This window comes from Anabrus simplex, chromosome 7 (assembly GCF_040414725.1).
Source record: "Anabrus simplex isolate iqAnaSimp1 chromosome 7, ASM4041472v1, whole genome shotgun sequence".
NCBI lineage: Eukaryota > Metazoa > Arthropoda > Insecta > Orthoptera > Tettigoniidae > Anabrus > Anabrus simplex.
The window spans coordinates 4,520,608-4,540,488 of NC_090271.1; the positions used below are offsets into that span (position 1 = coordinate 4,520,608).

At 38.9% G+C, this 19,881-nt stretch overlaps 1 protein-coding gene across 5 annotated transcripts in view; it reads left to right on the plus strand.

Annotated features, from left to right (window-relative positions):
* Positions 1-16,131, plus strand: part of Noc3 (Nucleolar complex protein 3) — a 504,473-nt gene extending 488,342 nt beyond the window's left edge. For 3 of the 5 annotated variants that reach the window (XM_068228554.1, XM_068228555.1, XM_068228556.1), the window contains one exon: positions 15,952-16,131. In XM_068228554.1, coding sequence (XP_068084655.1) covers positions 15,952-15,989 — 38 coding nt within the window. In that variant the 3' untranslated portion in view covers positions 15,990-16,131. Of the gene's footprint in view, positions 1-7,612; positions 7,740-15,951 lie in introns of all 5 variants that reach the window. The other 2 variants (XR_011018581.1, XR_011018582.1) reach the window with 1 other exon arrangement.
* Positions 16,132-19,881: the final 3,750 nt, after the last annotated feature.

Consider the following 19,881-nt stretch of genomic DNA (forward strand, 5'->3'; position numbering starts at 1 on the left):
GTCCAGAACCTTAATTACATCCCCCTTTCTGCACGATTGATTCATCAGGTTCTCAATTCTGACCGAATGGTAAGGCATTACAATTACTGTATTGGCTTCTTGACGAGAACATTTCCTTGTGATAGTTTTTCTGGGAGTTATTAATCATACTAACCGCCCTTTCTTACTGCCATATGAAAGTTTCTTTAAGACACTGTGTAATCCCATCCTTACTCGATTTGATAGTTGCACAGGTATGTCCTGTATTTATTACATTTTTTACAACTTGCTGTACGTTGCACTGTCACAGATAGGTTACATGGTGACAACTTGATAGGAAAAGGTTAGATATGGGAAGGAATAGACCATGGCCTTAATTGAGGTACAGCCTGGTATGAAAATGGGAAATTACAGGGCTGCCGACAGTGGGGTTCAAACTCGCTATCTCCTGAATGCAAGCTGTTAGGTGGCCCAAGCTGCGTAAATATTAAATCCGTCTTCCCTCCTCTGGAAACTATCTTATTTGACACAAATAACGTCTTTGCCACAAACAATTTCCTTGTTTTCAGTAAGCAATATAAGCATTAGACGTAAAAACAAAGGCAAGGTTTCATAATTATGTACTCCTAAGATCTTGCAGATATTGATTCCCATAGGGAACCTTAGATATTTGTCCTGAATGAGTAAACTCTTAATTCCAATAGAAATAGTCCATTATTGGTCATTTACTAGCAGACTCATTCTTGGTTGCCAGCATGCTAATTTGGGCTCTTCAGTTGGTAACTAGCACACCTACCAAGAATGTTAACTGGAAAATGTATAATGTCCAGTAACAGACCATTTGTATTGGAATTATGAATTAACATTTCAGGTTCCCTATGGGAATCAACATCTATATCATCTGATGGCCAAGCAGGCATCAAGTCCCTCGCAGTGCCCGTGGCTTGTGGGGTGAAACACTGGCAACCAGTATCACCTCGATGCATCATTCCCGGCATTCATCATTCCATATAAACCAGTGTTAAATTTCCCTGCCTCTATCGTTCCTCAAACTATCGTTTTATCGTATCGATCGTAAAAAAAATTTATCCTTGGCCACAATTTTCCCGCATCGATCGATTGTACGTAAAAAAAAATATGCAGAAGTTTTTAAATTTAAAGCGACAGCCCAATACTCTAGCATAGAATAGCGGCAACCTGAACCTGGTACGTGAGACTGTACGAGCAATTCAGAGTTGATAGTCTTGAGCAAAGATCTTGTAAGCTGGAGTGTTGTACTCAGGTTACTCACGTGAAACCTTACTATGAGTCTCCTGGCAGCAATGCTTCGCTGCAACCTACTTACAGACCCATAGAACTATTCTTATTTACAGGAATTAAAATGGAGGCACTGTAAACAATCTTTTGCCACCATTTTCTTTGTGGCTATTGGTCAGCTAGGGCTGCCATCTTCGTTGAAAATAACTAAATCATGCAGTTTAAAATCGTGCGCCAGATACTTCTTAATTAGTCATAGGGTGATTAATCGCATCGTACATTGTGGACTTTGTGGGATGCTAGATGCTTGTTGACCGCTTCGTTGCCCCCTGCCCAATCGTCTTGTTACAAGCCGAACCTAAGCAAGTTGGGAAGCATATTCTGCTATTGGAAAATGTATTGTGCAAACAAGGACTTGGTAACTGCAATGGATTGTTGCTTCTTGGTCTATGTACCGAACATGAACTTTTCATAACTAATGTGCATTTTTACCTACCTAAACACAAGACCACATGGATACATCCTCGCTCTAAGCATTGGCACATTCTTGATTACATCCTCACCCGACAATGTGACAGCTAAAAATTTGATGATTGCTGGACGGATCACAAGTTCATACCTGCCAACTTTTATGGTTTATCCGTAAAATTTACGGAAATTGCAGCATTTTATGGTTTTACGGATGGACGGTGTCATTTCAGGACTTTGCGGACAAAAATTTCAAACATTCAATAATCGCTTCACTTCCGTACAATCGATTGTTTGTGTGGGTCGAAGCACGCTCTGTCTTGGTTGAAGGCACGTCCGCATTAGTTGATTACTCATTCTTTGATACGATTGGTATTTTTAACCCTGTGATGTTTGTGTCGTTATTGGAATTGAATTTCAAGTCGGGATAACAGTTCTTCCGTGTGAATCTTAGGTGTTGACAGGCAAATTCTTTGTCCCGCTCCATTCGCTTGTTGTGATTTAACCTATATTCTTTGACCATGCAAGTGTTGTTCTTTGTTTACGAACAGTACTTCCAGACATTTAAAGAATCATATTCTGTTGATTTTATGTGCATAGTAAATCAAGAATAGTTTGGCCTTTTAAGGTTTAAGTGCTCGAGTTTTTGTGTTATAACTTCGTACTCGCAGTTTCCTGTATTCGTTGGACGACTATAATTGCATATGTTCCTGTGACTGGGTATACCGCTGTTAGCGAAGCCCATTAATTTATAAATAATAATAATAATAATTACATTTGTTCCACGTGTGTGTGTGTACATTTTTTACCATGTGCATATTCCTTGTTCGTGAGGTTGGTGTTGTGTTCATTTAATTGTTACCGGGCAAGTTGGCCGTGCGATTAGGACCGCGTGGCTGTGAGCTTGCATCCGGGAGATAGTGGGTTCGAATCCCACTGTCGACAGCCCTGAAGATGGTTTTCCGTGGTTTCCCATTTTCACACCAGGCAAATGCTGGGGTTGTACCTTATTTAAGGCCTTCCACCTCCAAGGCCTTTCCAATCCCGTCGTCGCCAGAAGACCTATCTGTGTTGGTGCGACGTAAAACCACTAGCAAAAAAAAAAACATGTTATTGTTTAAGACTTTGTGTGCTTTGATATGTTTTAATGAAGTGTTTGACTGCTTTGAGTGTTTATATTATAATTTTATGTGGCGTTCAGTGGTCCAGGTTCCTTTCGATGTTTCAGTTTGTTCTCTGACAATTTCATACGCTATATTCCGATTGTAGATCATCGTGAATAAATCCAGCAAGAAACAGTATTTCCAGACATTTAAATAATCATATTTTGTTGATTTTATGTGCATACTAAAATGAAGAAAGGGAGAAAAATTTGCCTTTTGCACGGTATGTGGGTGTGATATATTGCACATGGTGGAAGCAACGATTTAAAGTGATAAGTTAGTTATTGGCATTCAGACTTCCAACATAGTGAGTGATCTCCAGGATACAGATAAATCCCTTTTTTTATCTGTGAGAAACTACTTTTGTATTGCCTGTGACTACATCATCAATAAGTTTCCACTCAGAGATGATGTGTTAAAGCATGCTCAAGTTGCTAGGGTAGACAAAATTTAAGATGCGCAGTTTTCTTCCAATCGTGTTTTTCTTGGAAAGGTTTCGTATTATGTTATGCAAGGTAGAGAATGAAACTACAGATGAAGTGGTGAATGAGTTCAGGTTGATGACACTTCCATTGCAAATCGCGATGCTACAAGCGATTCCAGTTGGGCACAAATATCAAGAATTCGTGGAGCCGATGAACTTCTTAACTATAACCGAATTTCTAGATTAATGCTGTCTTTTCTCGCCATACCCCATAGCCATTTAGAATGTGAACCTGATTTCAGCCTTGTGAAGAAAAATAGAACAGAGTTCTGATCATCCATGTCCAATGAATCTCTGGAGTCTATTTCTGTTTTGAAGACCAGGAGTTCTGATCCCTGTTATGACAAGTTTCTTTGCAGGAAGCTAAAAAGGCCACAACTATGACTTTCAAGTCAAACTAGCATGTGATTTGCAGTGTGTATTATATTATTTCTTGCCTGTGTTATGTTAAATGAGTTTTATTGTGTAAAGCCTTAACTTATCAAGGAAGTCCTGTTATGTATGCTCCAAGTCTGCTTTTAAATGTTGCTGAAGACTTTCTCGATAATGTGCCTCTACATTCCCAACAACCATGGGTAGCTCTTGCTGCTCTCAGTAACCTGAAACCTGGCAAGGCTCCTGGCCCAGATAACATTCCTCTGGAACTGATTCAAATTGGAGGCCTATCTCTAATGATCAGACTTCATTCTCTTATTTTGTTAATATGCGAATCCTCCAAAGTACCTGGTGAACTTAAAAATGCCACTGTCTTTACTTTTTCAAAAAAAGAGATTGTAGTGTTTGTGGCAACTATCGCAGTATATCATTGCTATCAATAGCAGGTAAGATTCTTGTTAGAATTTTGCTTAATTGCCTGCAGATTATTTCCAAGAAGATCCTACCAGAGTCGCAGCGTGGTTTTTGAACTTCCTGAGTCACAGCAGACTTGTTTATACCTAGTGTTCTATGTCCTGGAAAAGGCTTTCGACTTAGTCCCGAGACCAGTACTGAAACACTTTGGCTGTCCAGAGCATTCTGTAGATCTAGTTAAGGCTTTGGGTAAATCATTTATCAAAATATTATCTCTGATCCAGTTCCAATCATTGAAAGAAGGATGTGTGATTGCTCAAACACTCTTCGCTCTTTACCTTACGAAACATCTATAGACAACCAAGCTGTAAAGATCTGGCTAGACTTTGCTCCCAAAAGCTTGTTAAGATTTCCTCCGTTACGGAATTGCAGTTTGCAGATAACGATGCCGCACCTGCTCTCATACCTGAGGAGCTGCAACACTCAGTCAGTTGTTTCAAGAGTGCTTGCGATCGGTTTGGTCGCTCCATTAATGTTCAGAAAACCAAAGTACTTCACAACTTGCACCTGGATCGAACCTCCTACCTTTCAATATCTCCGTTGTGGACACTCCCCTGGAACAGGAAGTAACCTCCAACTGCTCACAAGATGTATGCTGCCCACTCAGCATTGTGTCTTCTTACGATGATCAACACTGCTTTACGGTTGTGAAACATGGACCCTCTACCTTCAACATCAAATGGGAGGACTGGGTCACCAACCTTGCAGTTCTTGAGAACCCATATGCTATAAGCATTGTCATTGGATGGATAGGGCACGTCCATTGCATTAGTGAGACCAGGCTTCCTCGCCAACTGTGTTCCAGCACAATACCTCATGACAATCAGCTAAAGCATACTATGAAAAGAGTTGGAATTAACACTCCCAGGATACTCTTGCTGAGAATTGTGCACTTTGATGCCACACTGTTTCTACATCAGTTTCTGTGTTTGAAGAGGAAGCTCCGTCAAGCTCAGTTCAACCCTCCCCCAACCATTTCGTGTGATATGTGTGGACATATGTTTCATGCCAAGATTCAGCTACTACTTTTTATTGCTAGTGGCTTTACGTCGCACTGACACAGATAGGTCTTATGGTGATGATGGGATAGGAAAGACCTAGGCGTTGGAAGGAAGCAGCTGTGGGCTTAATTAAGGTACTTCCCCAGCATTTGCCTGGTGTGAAAATGGAAAACCACGGAAAACCATATTCAGGGCTGCCGACAGTGGGATTCGAACCCACTATCTCCCGGATGCAAGCTCACATGTAATTAATCTCATAATGGAACCGTATTGAGGATAATATATTAAAATTATAAAATTCTTTTATTAACAACCACCTACCCAATACAATATAATACACTCAAAATAATCATGAGGTGCCATTTTTTAAGACACCTCATGATTATTTTATAATTCAATGAGTGTATTATATTGTATTGAGTAGGTGGTTGTTAATAAAAGAATTTTATAATTTTAATATGCAAGCTCACAGTCGTGCACCCCTAACCGCACGGACAACTCGCCCAGAGCGCTACTACTAAGTCATGTGAAACATTCACCATGCTTTGAGAGTGTGAAAATGTAAACTGCTGAAGAATATGTTTACTCGGATACAAGTTGCAGTATTTGCCTACATGCAGTAGTAATAATAATTCAAGGCCATTCTTAAATCAAATCTTAATGGCTTTTTCATTCTGTTTCAGGTTTGCTTTAGTGACGAGTCCACATTCAAAATTTTGGCAAATAAATATGTTTGTTTGACTGTGTGGTGCAGACTGTAAAATATCCCATCTGTCAGTGGGACGTCTGTACTGCGGCAACACCAGTATTTGTGTTCATGCTAGACTGAGCTCCATGCCACACCAAACATCCCTTTCTTACCACCCGATAGAAAGTGTTTGGGAGCTAGTGAAAAGGGAAATGGCAAAAGAAACAATTACCACAAAAATTTGTCTCATTGAAAGGATTATTCAGATCTGATGTCATCACCCACAGATGCACTACACTGTACAAGCTTGTATTAACTGTATTCCAAGCCAAATCGTAGGACAGATAAAAACTGAAGGCGGTTGGTCAAATTGTGGAGATGTTTGGCTTGTTCCGCTTAGTGAACAGTTTTTAAAAACAATAATTCCTGGCGTGGGTTACTGTAGTCACGTCATAGTTTGTGAACAATGAGCACTGCTGAGTGGCCTAGTAAGTGGTCCTGAGAGTCGAGATACCAGTTACTATGAAATGGGAGTGGGCATCTCGAATGAGTCATGGGCCTCTTTAAGCCCAGGCCCATTGGAGGAGAGATCCTCACTTGGACTCTGTGTAAGCAAGGGTAGCATCCTGATTCACAATATTTTCACTGAGCATGCTTAGAAAATTTCAAGCAACCGTTGGACCATGAGAGTAATGGAGTCCCACTCCCGTTTGTCAGGCGAGTGTCTCCTTAGAAAGAGCTTGGTGAACAAAATGGAATTTGATGGGGAGCTATCGATATTAATGGGGCTTATGGAAGAAAGAAAGTAGAACTGGCTGAGTCTGCAAAGAGGATGCATCTGGATGTGCTAGGAGTAAGTAATATTCGGGTAAGGGGAGATAACGAGGAAGAGATATGAGGTTATAAAGTGTACATGACGAGTATTAAAAAGGGAAAGGCAGAATGTAGAGTTCATTATGAATACTATTGCACGCGACATAGTTTCTGTTAGGCACGTAAATGAGCGAATGATGTGAGTAGATTTAGCAGTTGGAGGAATTAGGACAAGAATTCTCCCAGTATAGTCACCACGTGAGGGTGCAGATGAGGAAAGTTGACAACTTTTATGAAGCATTGAGTGACATCGTAGTCAGGGTCAACAACAAGGATAGGATAGTGCTAGTGGAAACAAAAGTGCAATTCCCCTTTTCCACATTGTATCAATTTATCAATATAAAAAAATTAAATCAAAGTGAAGTATTTACAATGTTACAGTGAAGTGCGCGTTTAATGGAGGGTTAAGGACACACGTTTATCTAACTAAAATGGCTAGGCGAGGAAGAGGTACATCATGCTATCTACTTATATCTAAAAAATAAATAAAAATATTAAATCTTTAAAAAAAATTAAAAAATACTTGAGCTCTCGGCTCCAAAATTTGGCGAAAAGTTCAATAGTTGGTGGTTGTTGATCGTGACTGAATGCATGGTTATGCATAATATTAATGGTACAGATTAGCTCCTCTCTTGATCATTTGAGCCACACTACTCTGAATGAAACTCGCTGACATTTACAATTACTTCCCTACATCGGGCACGTTGAAAGAAATTAAAGCGAGTCCAACATCCTAAAATGAAGTCCTATTCTGACACGCCACAAATAAATCCCAACAAAAGAGGAGATCAGAACCCATATTTCATCAGGGAACATACAATAAACAATACAACTCCTGGCTGTGTTTCAGATGCGATCCCATGACCATCCGCCATAATGACTAGAAAACAAGATTGGCCCTAACGATGGACTTTGCTAGCAACTTGTCATGTTGCAGCTTCCCTCATCTGCCCCGATCCTTTCCCGCTGTAAACAACGTGAGTAGATTAGTTTCATGTTGGTGAATACAATTTGCTTTACCGACACCGGTGTACTGAGATCATATATTGGTATGACATCAAATAAATTAAAATGCATAAATCAGAAGTAGCCATTGTTGTGTTGGTAGAACCAGATGTTATGTTTTGCCCGTTGTCATCAATCCTGGGTTCAGCTCATTTGTTATAATGTTGTATATTATGGTACATAATTTGTAAATATGAAAACAGTGGGAATTTCCATGCTGAATATGGAATTATGTATTAGTGGAGAAAATGTGTAATTGGTGTGAAATAAGACTGTGTTGATCTTCTCAGATCGCCTCGGAGTCCTGTTGTGTGGTATCTGATCCGCTTGGACCTGTGTGTGGTTGGTGGGGGAGGGAGGTATTCGGCTGTAGTGCGTGCGTGTACTAGCTATTAAAGGGGTAATGTAGTCAAATCACACTAGTCAACGTAAAAAGTAAACTCGTGTTCTCATCCTGAGGTGGTGCAGCGCATTGGAGGTGAGTTGCATGCACCTTTTCAATCACATACTAGCCTTTCTTACATTTGTGGCAATCAAACCCAGGCCTCCGAGAATGGCAGCTAATAGTGCTAACCATTATGCTATGGAGGCATGCTTTTGCAGTAAAATAGAAACCATGTTTCTTTTATGGAAATCCATGCCCGGAATCCAAAAATGATGTTCTTATCACATTAGTTTTGATATAATTCTGTTTTGTAGTGTTTGCGTTCCTAAGAAGTAACAATGAGAGATGTTGTCACGCAACTCACTTTGGAATCAGATTATACTGTGCATCAAGGGAGGGAAACACATTATTATTCCTGTCTGTGAAAATGGCAAATCGAGACTTAAGCAAGGGCCGAAGTTCTGGGTTCTGTATTCTAGAAATGTATATATGCAATATTAAAATCGCGATAAATTGCAGATATGACAGAGAAGAGTTGATATCTCAAACTACTTCTTTAAACAGAAGTGTTGTAAAGTCCAATCCTTAACCGATGTTTACCTATGTTGGGGTGCCATTCCTTTTCAAGATAAACTGGGTAGATATAGTCAATTGTGCATGCGAGACACCCCAACAACTGCGCATTTAGTGCATCTTTTACATTTGTTTGCATCAGTGCGTTTGTGCATTAATGTGAATATAAAAACTGTTTCAATCAATGTTATTCATGAGACTTTTATGTTAGTATTTGAAGACCAGCATGGCTAGTGTATTAGGGTGCATAGAAAGCATTGTAAACAAAGTCCTCAAAATATTTCCTACATATGTGAATTTTTGTGTTCATATCCAAGGTGCATCAGATAGACTCATTTGTGAGGAAACTTCATTATTCTTACTTCCATTTGAAATTTGGAGATGAAGACAAATCTTTTGCACCTCCTGTTCCATGCAATACCTGTATTGAGGGACTTCACTACTGATATGGGGGCAAACAAAATGCAGTGCCATTTGCCATACCCATGCAATGGGGAGAGCAGAACAATGACTTTGACTGACTGGCTGGCCTCCCATTACTCTTGTACCAGTACCTACTGGTTAGAGTTAACAAAAGAAAAGAGTGGATTACTTGGCTCAAGACTACCCAAAAAGAATATACAGTAAAACCGCATTAATTCAAAGACGTTGGGACTCAAAAATTGGACTTTGAATTACGTGATTTCAAATTAACCGCCAATTCGTAATTTTTAGAAGTGGCAACCTTTGTCGCATCACAAAATATTCTGAGGTCCGTTTTTACTGCATGCAAGTAACCTTGATTCACAGTTCAAACTTTCCAAATGCCATGAAAAAAGAACTATTCCCAAAATGTATCCATCAAGGTGCATTTACAGTATTCAAATAATGTTTTTTGGATAACTCACAAACATAACCTCACACAACGAAAGAAAAAAAAAAGCATGATTCAAAGATGAGGAGAAATGCTCCCCTGTGCAAGTGTTTATTCATTGGATTACTGTACTGTATGCATTTTATATGCCTGTACTTGCACGGAAAGTACCCGATGCCCTTAAAACGTTGTGGCTAATTCAACTCTCCTATGAGCAGGGAAGAAAGTCTCTGGCTTCCTTCTGTATTACAACACATTACGCTTGTATAATTTTCCGCCATGGCATATCTCTGTTAATTCAGAAATGCCAACCCTTGCCGCATCACGAAAACGTATTCTAAGACCCATTAATGCATGCAATCACATTCATAGTTTGAACCTTTCAGATGCCATGGAAAAGAAAACTATGTCGAAAATGTATCCAGTAAGGTGCATTTACAGTGTTCAAATAATGCACTTGGATAAATCAGTGTCAAAAATAACCTCACGCAAAGAAGAAAAAACACACGATTCAACGACGAGAACAAATTATGCTGGCTCTCCTGTGCTAATGCTTTATTTTTTGGATTACTGTACTGTTCCATTTTTTAGATGCCTTGCATTTGCACAGAAAGTGCCCGACACCTGTACAACATCATGGCTTATCGACCTTTCCTATGACGAGAGGACAAAGTTGTATGATTTCCCAGCTGGCACTTCTCTCCTTTAAAATACTAAGTCCGTTTGGGCTCGGCATTAAAAGAATGCAGTTTCATCAGCACTGACAATGTTGTTCGGAGCGTAAGAATTGATTATATGAGCCACACCTTTTCGTCAACTGTTGGCATCGCCAGTGTTCGCGGGTTCTGCTTCTCCACACACTGCCTGCTACTTGATATTGTGGTGTTCCTGAAAACGCTGAATACAATTTCACTCGAAGCTAGCAAATACGAAGCACACTGTAGACACACTGAAGTGAGTGAAAGTGCTTCACGGAAGACGCGTTCTATCACGATGCGGATAAGTTTTGAATTTAAATTACTCTGTAACGTACTTTTGTTTTCAAATGTAAAGGCAGTTTCGAATTAAAAGTCTGAATTTTGGTAATGGGACTGACATTGTACTTCGAATTATGAATTATCCTTATTTCGAATTAAACAATTTAAATAGCATGCAGAACCGTACCTCATGTTTCCGGGAATGAGAATTATAATATGTAATGAGAGCTTCTTCGAATTAGGCAGGATTTTGAATTATTGAGGTTCTACTGTATTGTCATCTGCGGTGACATTTTTGTGGTACAGAAATCACGAGAAAGAATTTTGAAAATATTATACACAAGAATATCAGGTCTGTATTTTGTATGGATGTTGGAAATCTTCTGCATCAGTTGGGAGAGAACGAGTATGATATTAGCAAATGGCACCATTTTATTGACTCTTCCACAACAAGTTTTAAGGCTGTTTTGCTTCCATGTCACTTGCACACTCCGTAAAGCTGTCCAAAATGGTGCTTGAAAGAATTAAATATCACGAACATGAACGGTAAATTGCATTGCTGCTGGGACAACCAAAAGGCTCTACGAAAATTTACTTCCACACTTGCTCATCAAACTGGGAATCATGGAGCAGTGTGTTAAGGCATTGGACAAAAATAGTCCATGCTTCAAATATTTATGCACAAAATTCCTCAGAAACAATAATGCAGTCAACCAAAACTCAATCCTAAGTCTAATCAAAGGTACTTTTCCGAGACAATTACCCTTTCTCCCGCACCCCAAGCCACCCCCACTCTTCCTAACCCCCTCCTAACCTGCACGCGCCCGCCCTCCTCTCTGCCCACATTTCACTTCCCGCTAGCAGTCGCACACCATCAGCTATACTACACACACCGCAGTGCGAGGTAAGCGTCCTTTCACTTTATGTTAACCTTTTCCTATCTCCGTTTTTTTGTTTTTACCGGCTTTCTCCATTTTAACAGATCCAATTTGGTTTCCGCTAAGAACTGAGAATTAATACATCCACGCGCAGTATCCACCTTCTTCTTAACCAGAAATTCAAAAATAACTTCACGTCCAACAATCAACAACGCAGCCGGTCAACACAGCTTAATACACCAAATGCCTAATTTCTCTGCTTAAGCTGATCAGTGTCAAGCCAACTCGGCATTAAAAGAGTATCACTTTTTACTCTCCAGACTTTGTACATACTTGTATATATGTGTATATGTGTTATTTTACATTGTATTCTTTAGTACGAGGACTACTGATATCCATGAGTTCATATTTTTACAACACTAAGCACCCCACTTGTACTTTGTTCCAAACTTCTTTGTATATATATTCCTCGTATTATTATTATTATTATTATTATTATTATTAATTACTACTCACCTGTACCATACTAACATTTCTCATCTCATTACCACACTTCACTTTATAAATTATTACAGTTAAAAATAACATGTTTTAGGATTCGACAAAAACTCATGTATGCTTTAATATGGCTGATGATGACCCCTAGGTGGGTCGAAACTAGTTCCATGTAATTCCATGTAATTTATAATATTGTAAATACATATTTGTAGTTTGTATGTTTTATCTCTATACTCTGCATGCATAATTCCCTCGATACTAATTATCTAAAATTTTACATAATGGCAAGATAACATTTTGTACAATTGCCATTCAATACGGCAAAACAAAATTTGGGATAAATAACATAAAAAATATAAAATACTGAATAAATGAAAAAGACTGAAACAAATTACTATGGTACAATGCTATCCTATTATAATACACAGTATGAATTAACATTTTGCTTCCTACGAAGAAATTAACATACAACGAATAATAACAATAATATATATAAACCTACTAGTACTTACAACTAATTTGCCCAATTTCAGAAATATATCACATTGGCAAATGTTACGGTTTTCGTGTTTACTGTGGGTGAAAAACATTACAAAACGGGGAATTGGGATAAGGAAAACTATGCAGGAAACCACAGCTGAGTACTCTCTTACACTATTGAATAATAATAATAATAAATAGGAATAAGAAGAAGAAGAAATTGTTCACCCTGAGGTGAAGAAAGCGAAGAGGAAGAAACCGAAGAAGAGGACTGTTGCACTACGAGCTCGTTTCATTGAGCACCTACTTTTAAATCTTCCATGGTTTGATATCCCTCTGACCTCCTGCGGAAGGAAGTTCCTTTCACAGCTGGCCACAACAGTGAAGGAATTGTTGTAGGTTGAGGATTTATGCTTAGGAATAGCAAGCACTTTCAAGCTCAGCGCTCTGGTGTTTTTATCATGATGTTCAGAATGGCTATGAAATTGTTCATACAAATAAGTTGGGGATTGTAATGTAAGGATTCGGTGCAAAGAAGTCAGGGTATGCAGCTTGCGTCTGTTTTCAAGACGTACCCATCCGAGGTCGACGTAAGACTGGGTAACATGATCTGAAAATTTCAGATTGCATATAAACCTTACACAGGCATTCTGTGCACGTTGTAGTTTATTGCGAAGCTCGGCTTTCGCGTCTCTGTACACTACGTCACAATAATCGAATATTGGAAGAACGAGGGTTTCAACTAGTTTCTTCTTTAAACTGAACGGAAGAGTAAATTTGAAGTTGTTTATTTTGTGCAACATGGCAAAAGCTCGTGTACTCACAGATATTGTCTGATCCGTCCACGAGAGGTGCTGGTCAATGGTTACTCCGAGATTTTTTACGCTCTTGCAAAAGGGCAAAGCTTAATTTTGAAATCATACGTCAGGGATGGACATACGGTAATTACTAGAAATAAGTCTTGGGTGGGCAATTACTATGGTTTGGGATTTTTTTGGGTTCAAAATTAGTCCATGCTGGGAAGACTATTTACTTATGGCCTCTATATCCATGTTAATTTGCTCGATTGCTGTCGAAACGTCTGTTGGTTTTGCATGGATGTACAATTGCACGTCGTCAGCATAGACGTCACGTTTACAATGTGTCAGCTGGTTAGCTAAGTTGTTGATATAGACAGAAAATAGCAAAGGAGTAAGGGTTGACCCTTGTGGGACCCCTCTATTCACACATTGCCACAAAGAAAGTGTACCTTGATTGACGACATGTTGTTGACGTTTGTGTAAATAAGCTCCCAACCATCTCAGAGTACTGTAGGAGAACCCTAGGTGATAAAGTTTGGATTGGAGCAACTCATGGTCTACAGCAGGGTCTCTCAAACGCCCAAAATCTCACGCATGCAAATCGAGGCGCAAGAGCTCTATGCACTGTGCATCGCTCCCGCTCAGCACGGCTCGGACCAACGCTTCATCTCTGGGCTACTCGGCTAAACTCGGCTCAATTCGGCTCGGATTTGGAGCGCTACGCAGCAAGTGAGGAAGAGGGAGACAGGGGGAGCGAGTGAGATAGGCATGGGGAAAGAGAGAGACAGCGCTATTGCTCCAAATCAAGGAGTGGGGGGTCTGCACTCTGGTCAACCAAGTGAAGTCGTCTTTTGCACTGTGCACAGTGCATGTACCCTGAGAGGCCCTGGTCTACAGAGTCAAATGCTTTGCTAAAGTCCAATAATACTAGAATTGTCAGTTTTTGCTCATCAATAGCCTGTCTTATATCATCGGTCACGCTCAGTAAGGCAGTACATGTACTGTGATTGCATCGGAAACCTTACTGGTGTGGGTCTAGTATGTCGAGGTCGTTGAGATAGTTGGTGATTGATTATGCACAATGTGTTCGAGTCCCTTGTCTACTATTGACAGTATATTTATAGGTCTGTAGTCACTGTTTAGTTAAGGAGATTTTGTCTTTGGTAACGGATGAACCAGGGTCATTTTCCAGACAGTTGGAAATACTCTATTTTGAAGGGAGAAGTTGTATATGAATGTCAATACTGGAATAATAGTGTCTATAATTTTCTTTAGCATTAAAATACATATATTGTCCACCCCTGTGGATTTAGTTTTAATTGGCATGATAGCTGCTTTTACTTGCAGGGGTGAGACATAACTGAAATAAAATTTGTCTTTGCCTGCGGGTGGTGTGTTGTAATTTGCGCACAAAAGATTTTCTTTTGCTTCTTTGGTTAATTGTACATGGGAGGATACGAAGTGATTATTCAATTCATAGGCACCACTATACACTTATCACATTGATCACTTGGGCCCTTTAGAATCAACTTTGTCATTGTTGATTCTTGTACTGAATTCACATGGTTGTTTCCTGCAAAGACAACCACGACCAAAGAAGTTATCGATATGCTTAATAGTCAGCAGAAGATACTTGGTAACCTAGCCGTTATAATCAGTGACAGAGTAGCAGCATTCACTTCAGTGGAATTCGAGGTATACTGCTTAGAGGAAAATATGAAGCATTTCCGTGTAATGGCCAAGTCCTTCATTCTCCCAGTTCTTGCAAAGTGAGAATCCCAACCAGTGGTATAAGTATGTCGACAAGGTTAAACAGACTCTCAATTCTACTTAACAGAGGAGTATTGACCACAACTCTTGAGGTGCTCGCTGGAGTAAAAATAACCAAGGAGGAATCAGAGTTACATTTTGAAACTTCAGGAGATGATCTTCATGCCCAAGCGAAGCAAGCAATGTTAAAAATTCCGCAAGAAAACCGTTAAACTTTAGACGAAAGGAACCGGCAGCGTATCTTGTCGGATAACTATTAACAGTCAAGAGAACACAGGTGAGACCAGGTCTGAAGTACCTAGGACCATACGATATCATCAAAAGGAAGAAGAAAGGTATATATGACTTTTTGAAGGAAGAAACAAACTACACATTTACCTGGGCTGAGATGGTCCAATGGAGTTTTTCCTAGGAGGCCATGGTGCTAATTGCTTTTGAGATGTTTACACTCGGGAGCGGCATCACATCCCGCTCACTCCATGTGAGATTTGTGCTGGACAAAGTGGAGGGCGGGACAGGTTTTTCTCCGGGGACTCTTGTTTTCCCTGACATCTTCCATTCCAGCAGCACACTCCAGTACCATTTCATTTCATCTGTCATTCATTAATCATTGCCCCAGAGGAGTGCGACAGGCTTCGGCAGCCGGCACAGTTCCTATCCTCGCCGCTAGATAAGGTCTTCATCCATTCCATTCCTGACCCAATCGAATAACAGGAAACAAGCTGTAGATTTTCATTTTTTCATGTGTAAAACTCATTGATAAATGACAGTAGATAGAATGCAAAAATTTAGGATGGAGAAGTTTGGTGCTTGTCAAGGCATTCCTATTAAATCTTGTTATAAATGAAACTCCACAGTAATTTCAACAGGTGTCTAGAGACAAAGTTTGAAACAAAAAATGTTCTTAGAGCTGATGGAATTATGACTAAGGACTCCGATGCATGACACGCTAACGCTCTTTCTGTTTCAGATCAGCTGACCGTATTCATGATGACTTCAGTCCATTAGAAATGAGTTTCCAGCCGGCTGTTCCTGTTCCTCAGCACAGACCACGGCAATAACCTCACATTCACTTTATCGGTATTGAAAATCTTGGACAGTTTTTGTAAATGAATAAATTATGAAACTTCGACGTATTCTGCCAAACTTATTCTACAAAATTGTTTTTTGATGATCAATCAATCACTACTGATCTGCATTTAGGGCAGTCGCCCAGGTGGCAGATTCCCTATCTGTTGCTTTCTTAGCCTTTTCCTAAATGATTTCAAAGAAATTGGAAATTTATTGAACATCTCCCTTGGTAAGTTATTCCAATCCATAACTCCCCTTCCTATAAATGAATATTTGCCCCAGTTTGTCCTCTTGAATTCCAACTTTATCTTCATATTGTGATCTTTCCTACTTTTATAAACGCCACTCAAACTTATTCATATACTAATGTCATTCCATGCCATCTCTCCGCCTACAGCTCGGAACATACCACTTACAGTTCAAGAATAATAAAGGTGTTTTAATTTGTTCCACCTATTCAATACTTATATTTTCACTTGTAGTGGTTACATAAATAGATTCTTAGTTACATGGGACATGTTTCGCCCTCAATTAATGGCATCTTCAGCCTGAACACAATCATCAACAATACAACTAAATTAAAAGTGGAAGTTAAAAGTTTAGTCAGTTATTAAAATTTGGAACATAAAAATGTGAAAAGTGATACAATATATAAAGATGCTAATGGAAAACTGTCTTATGATTAAACTATAATCTTGTCGGAGACTAAAACTTCTTCCATTAAAATTCTAAATTAAAAACAGTTCATTTAAAATATTAGTGGAAAACCAAAGTGGTAATAATATAAAGCCAACGACACGAGGGCGTGAACACAAGCATAAACATGATTGTCACAAATACAATCTTTTCAAGGCCGCTGATGAAATTCGTCAGCATAAAGTGAGACAGAAGCATCTGTTGAAAAATTGTAAGTGGCCCTTAGCACCGGTAGGTAATACTATTGGCTGAAACCTTGCCAGAAAATGTCAGTAGATGCAGAAATAATGTTTTCTGTAAGAGAAGGAAGAAAAAAAAGAAAAGAAGAAGTTGAACATCAGGAGAGAATTCGGTTTACATAAAATTGAAAAAGATGAGGACTTATATGTAAGTGGAAGTTATTTGTTATCTACTGTTGTGTTGGTTGCTGCCCGTCTGTTGGCTCCGAGTCTGGTGTTGTAACTGTGCTGCAGAGGCGGCAGTGAACTCGGAGGGGAAGGAATAGGGGAGTGTGGAAGGGAGTAGAGGATGGGTGGAGTCAATTGTGACAAGGCTGACAAAGGGGCGGAGTCAACCGTATTGCTGGAAGTAGGCCCAATATCTGTAGGTATGGGAGGAGTATTAGAGTTTGAAGAATTAAATATATTAGGTATCCTAAATTTATTCGAACTAACTGACTTGAATAATTTCAGCATTAATTCATGTAACATACTTTTATTGTCCGTGGTTTCATTAAGATTCTGTTGCTTATTGTACGTCTGATCTAAATAGATGTATAAACTTTCAAATTCGTTCAACATTCTCCCTTTTTGTATGGTTCTAATTATCGCTAAGTCTTTCTCTATGGATTCAAATCTGTGTCCAGTCTCCCTCATATGCAAACCCATCGCTGAGTATTTCCTATGTTTTTCCGCGTTAACATGTTCCAAGTATCTTGTCATAAACATGTCCCATGTAACTACGAATCTATTTATGTAACCACTACAAGTGAAAATATAAGTACTGAATAGGTGGAACAAATTAAAACACCTTTATTATTGTTGAACTGTAAAAATTTTCAATACGGACCTAAAATGAGGTTTATAACATGTAACATAACACTTAGTCGAGCAGCTCTTCTTCTTTCTCTCAATTCTTCCCAGCCCAAACTTTGCAACATTTTTGTAACACTACTCTTTTGTCGGAAATCACCCAGAACAAATCGAGCTGCTTTTCTTTGGATTTTTTCCAGTTCTTGAAACTCACAACCTGACTATTAACCCCGTTTATCAACATACCATTGCCTGCTGTCCATCTCACAACATTTTCAAGGTCACGTTGCAGTTGCTCACAATCTTGTAACATATTTATTACTCTATAGAAAATAACATCATCCGCAAAATTCTCTGAGATCTGTTTTCTAGAAATATAACAACCCATTCAGTCACTCTTTTGTCTAGTTCAATTGCACTCATTTTTGCCAGTAGTCTCCCATGATCCATCCTATCAAATGCTTTAGACAGGTCAATCGCAATACAGTCCATTTAACCTCCTGAATCCAGGATATCTGCTATATCTTGCTGGAATCCTACAAGTTGAACTTCAGTGGAACAACCTTTCCTAAACCCAAAGTGCCTTCTGTCGAACCATTTATTACTTTCACAAACATGTCTAATATAATCAGAAAGAATGCCTTCCCATAGCTTAAATACAATGCATGTCAAACTGACTGGCCCGTAATTTTCAGCTTTATGTCCATCACTCTTTCCTTTATACACAGGGGCTACTATAGCAACTCGCCATTCATTTGGTATAGCTCCTCCGACCAAACAATAATCAAATAAGTACTTCAGATATTGTACTATATCCCAATCCATTGTCTTTAGTATATCCCCAGAAATCTTATCAATTCCAGCCACTTTTCTAGTTTTCAACTTTTGTATCTTATTGTAAATGTCATTGTTGTTATATGTAAATTTTAATACTTCTTTAGCCTTAGTCTCCTCCTCTATGTGGAGATTAATTAGTCCTGGAATGTCCTTCTTGGAACCTGTTTCTGCCTTAAAATACCTATACGTACCCTTCCATTTTTCACTAAAATTTGTATGACTGCCAGTTATGCTTGCCATCATGAATTCCTTAGCTGCCTTCTTTGCTAGATTCAATTTTTTAGTAAGTTCCTTCAATTTCTCCTTACTTTCACAGCCATTTCTAACTCTATTTCTTTCCAGTCCGCACCTCCTTCTTAGTCTCTTTATTTCTCTATTATAATAACGTGGGTCTTTACCATTCCTTACCTCCCTTAAAGGTACAAACCTTTTTTCGCATTCCTCAACAATTTCTTTAAATCCATCCCAGAGTCTTTTTACATTTTTATTTACCGTTTTCCACTTTACATTTTTATTTACCGTTTTCCACTCATAGTTACTTTTTAGAAACTGCCTCATGCCTGCTTTATCAGCCATATGGTACTGCCTAATAGTCCTACTTTTAAGACCTTTCTCTCTATCACATTTATTTTTAACTATGACAAAAACAGCTTCATGATCACTAATACCATCTATTACTTCAGTTTCTCTATAGAGCTCCTCTGGGTTTATCAGCACCACATCCAGGATATTTTTCCCTCTGGTTGGTTTCATCACTTTCTGAATCAGCTGTACTTCCAATATTAACTTATTTGCCATTTGTTGCTCATGCTTCCTGTCATTCGCATTTCGTTCCCAATTGACATCTGGTAAATTTAGATCTCCCACTACAATCACGTTTCTTTCCATGTCGTTTCCTACATAGTTTATTATCTTATCAAATAATTCTGAATCCATGTCAGTGCTACCTTTTCCCAGTCTGTACACTCCAAATATATCAAGTTGCCTATTATCTTTAGAAATGAGCCTTACACCTAGAATTTCACGTGTCTCATCTTTAACTTTTTCGTAACTTACAAGTTCTTCTTTCACCAGAATGAATACTACCCCTGCCACCATTCCTATCATATCTCTACGATGCACACTCCAGTTCTGTGAGAAAATTTCTGTATCCATTATATCATTTCTCAGCCATGATTCAACTCCTATTACAATATCTGGTAAATATATGTCTATTACATTACTCAATTCTATACCTTTCTTTACAGTACTTCTACAGTTCAACA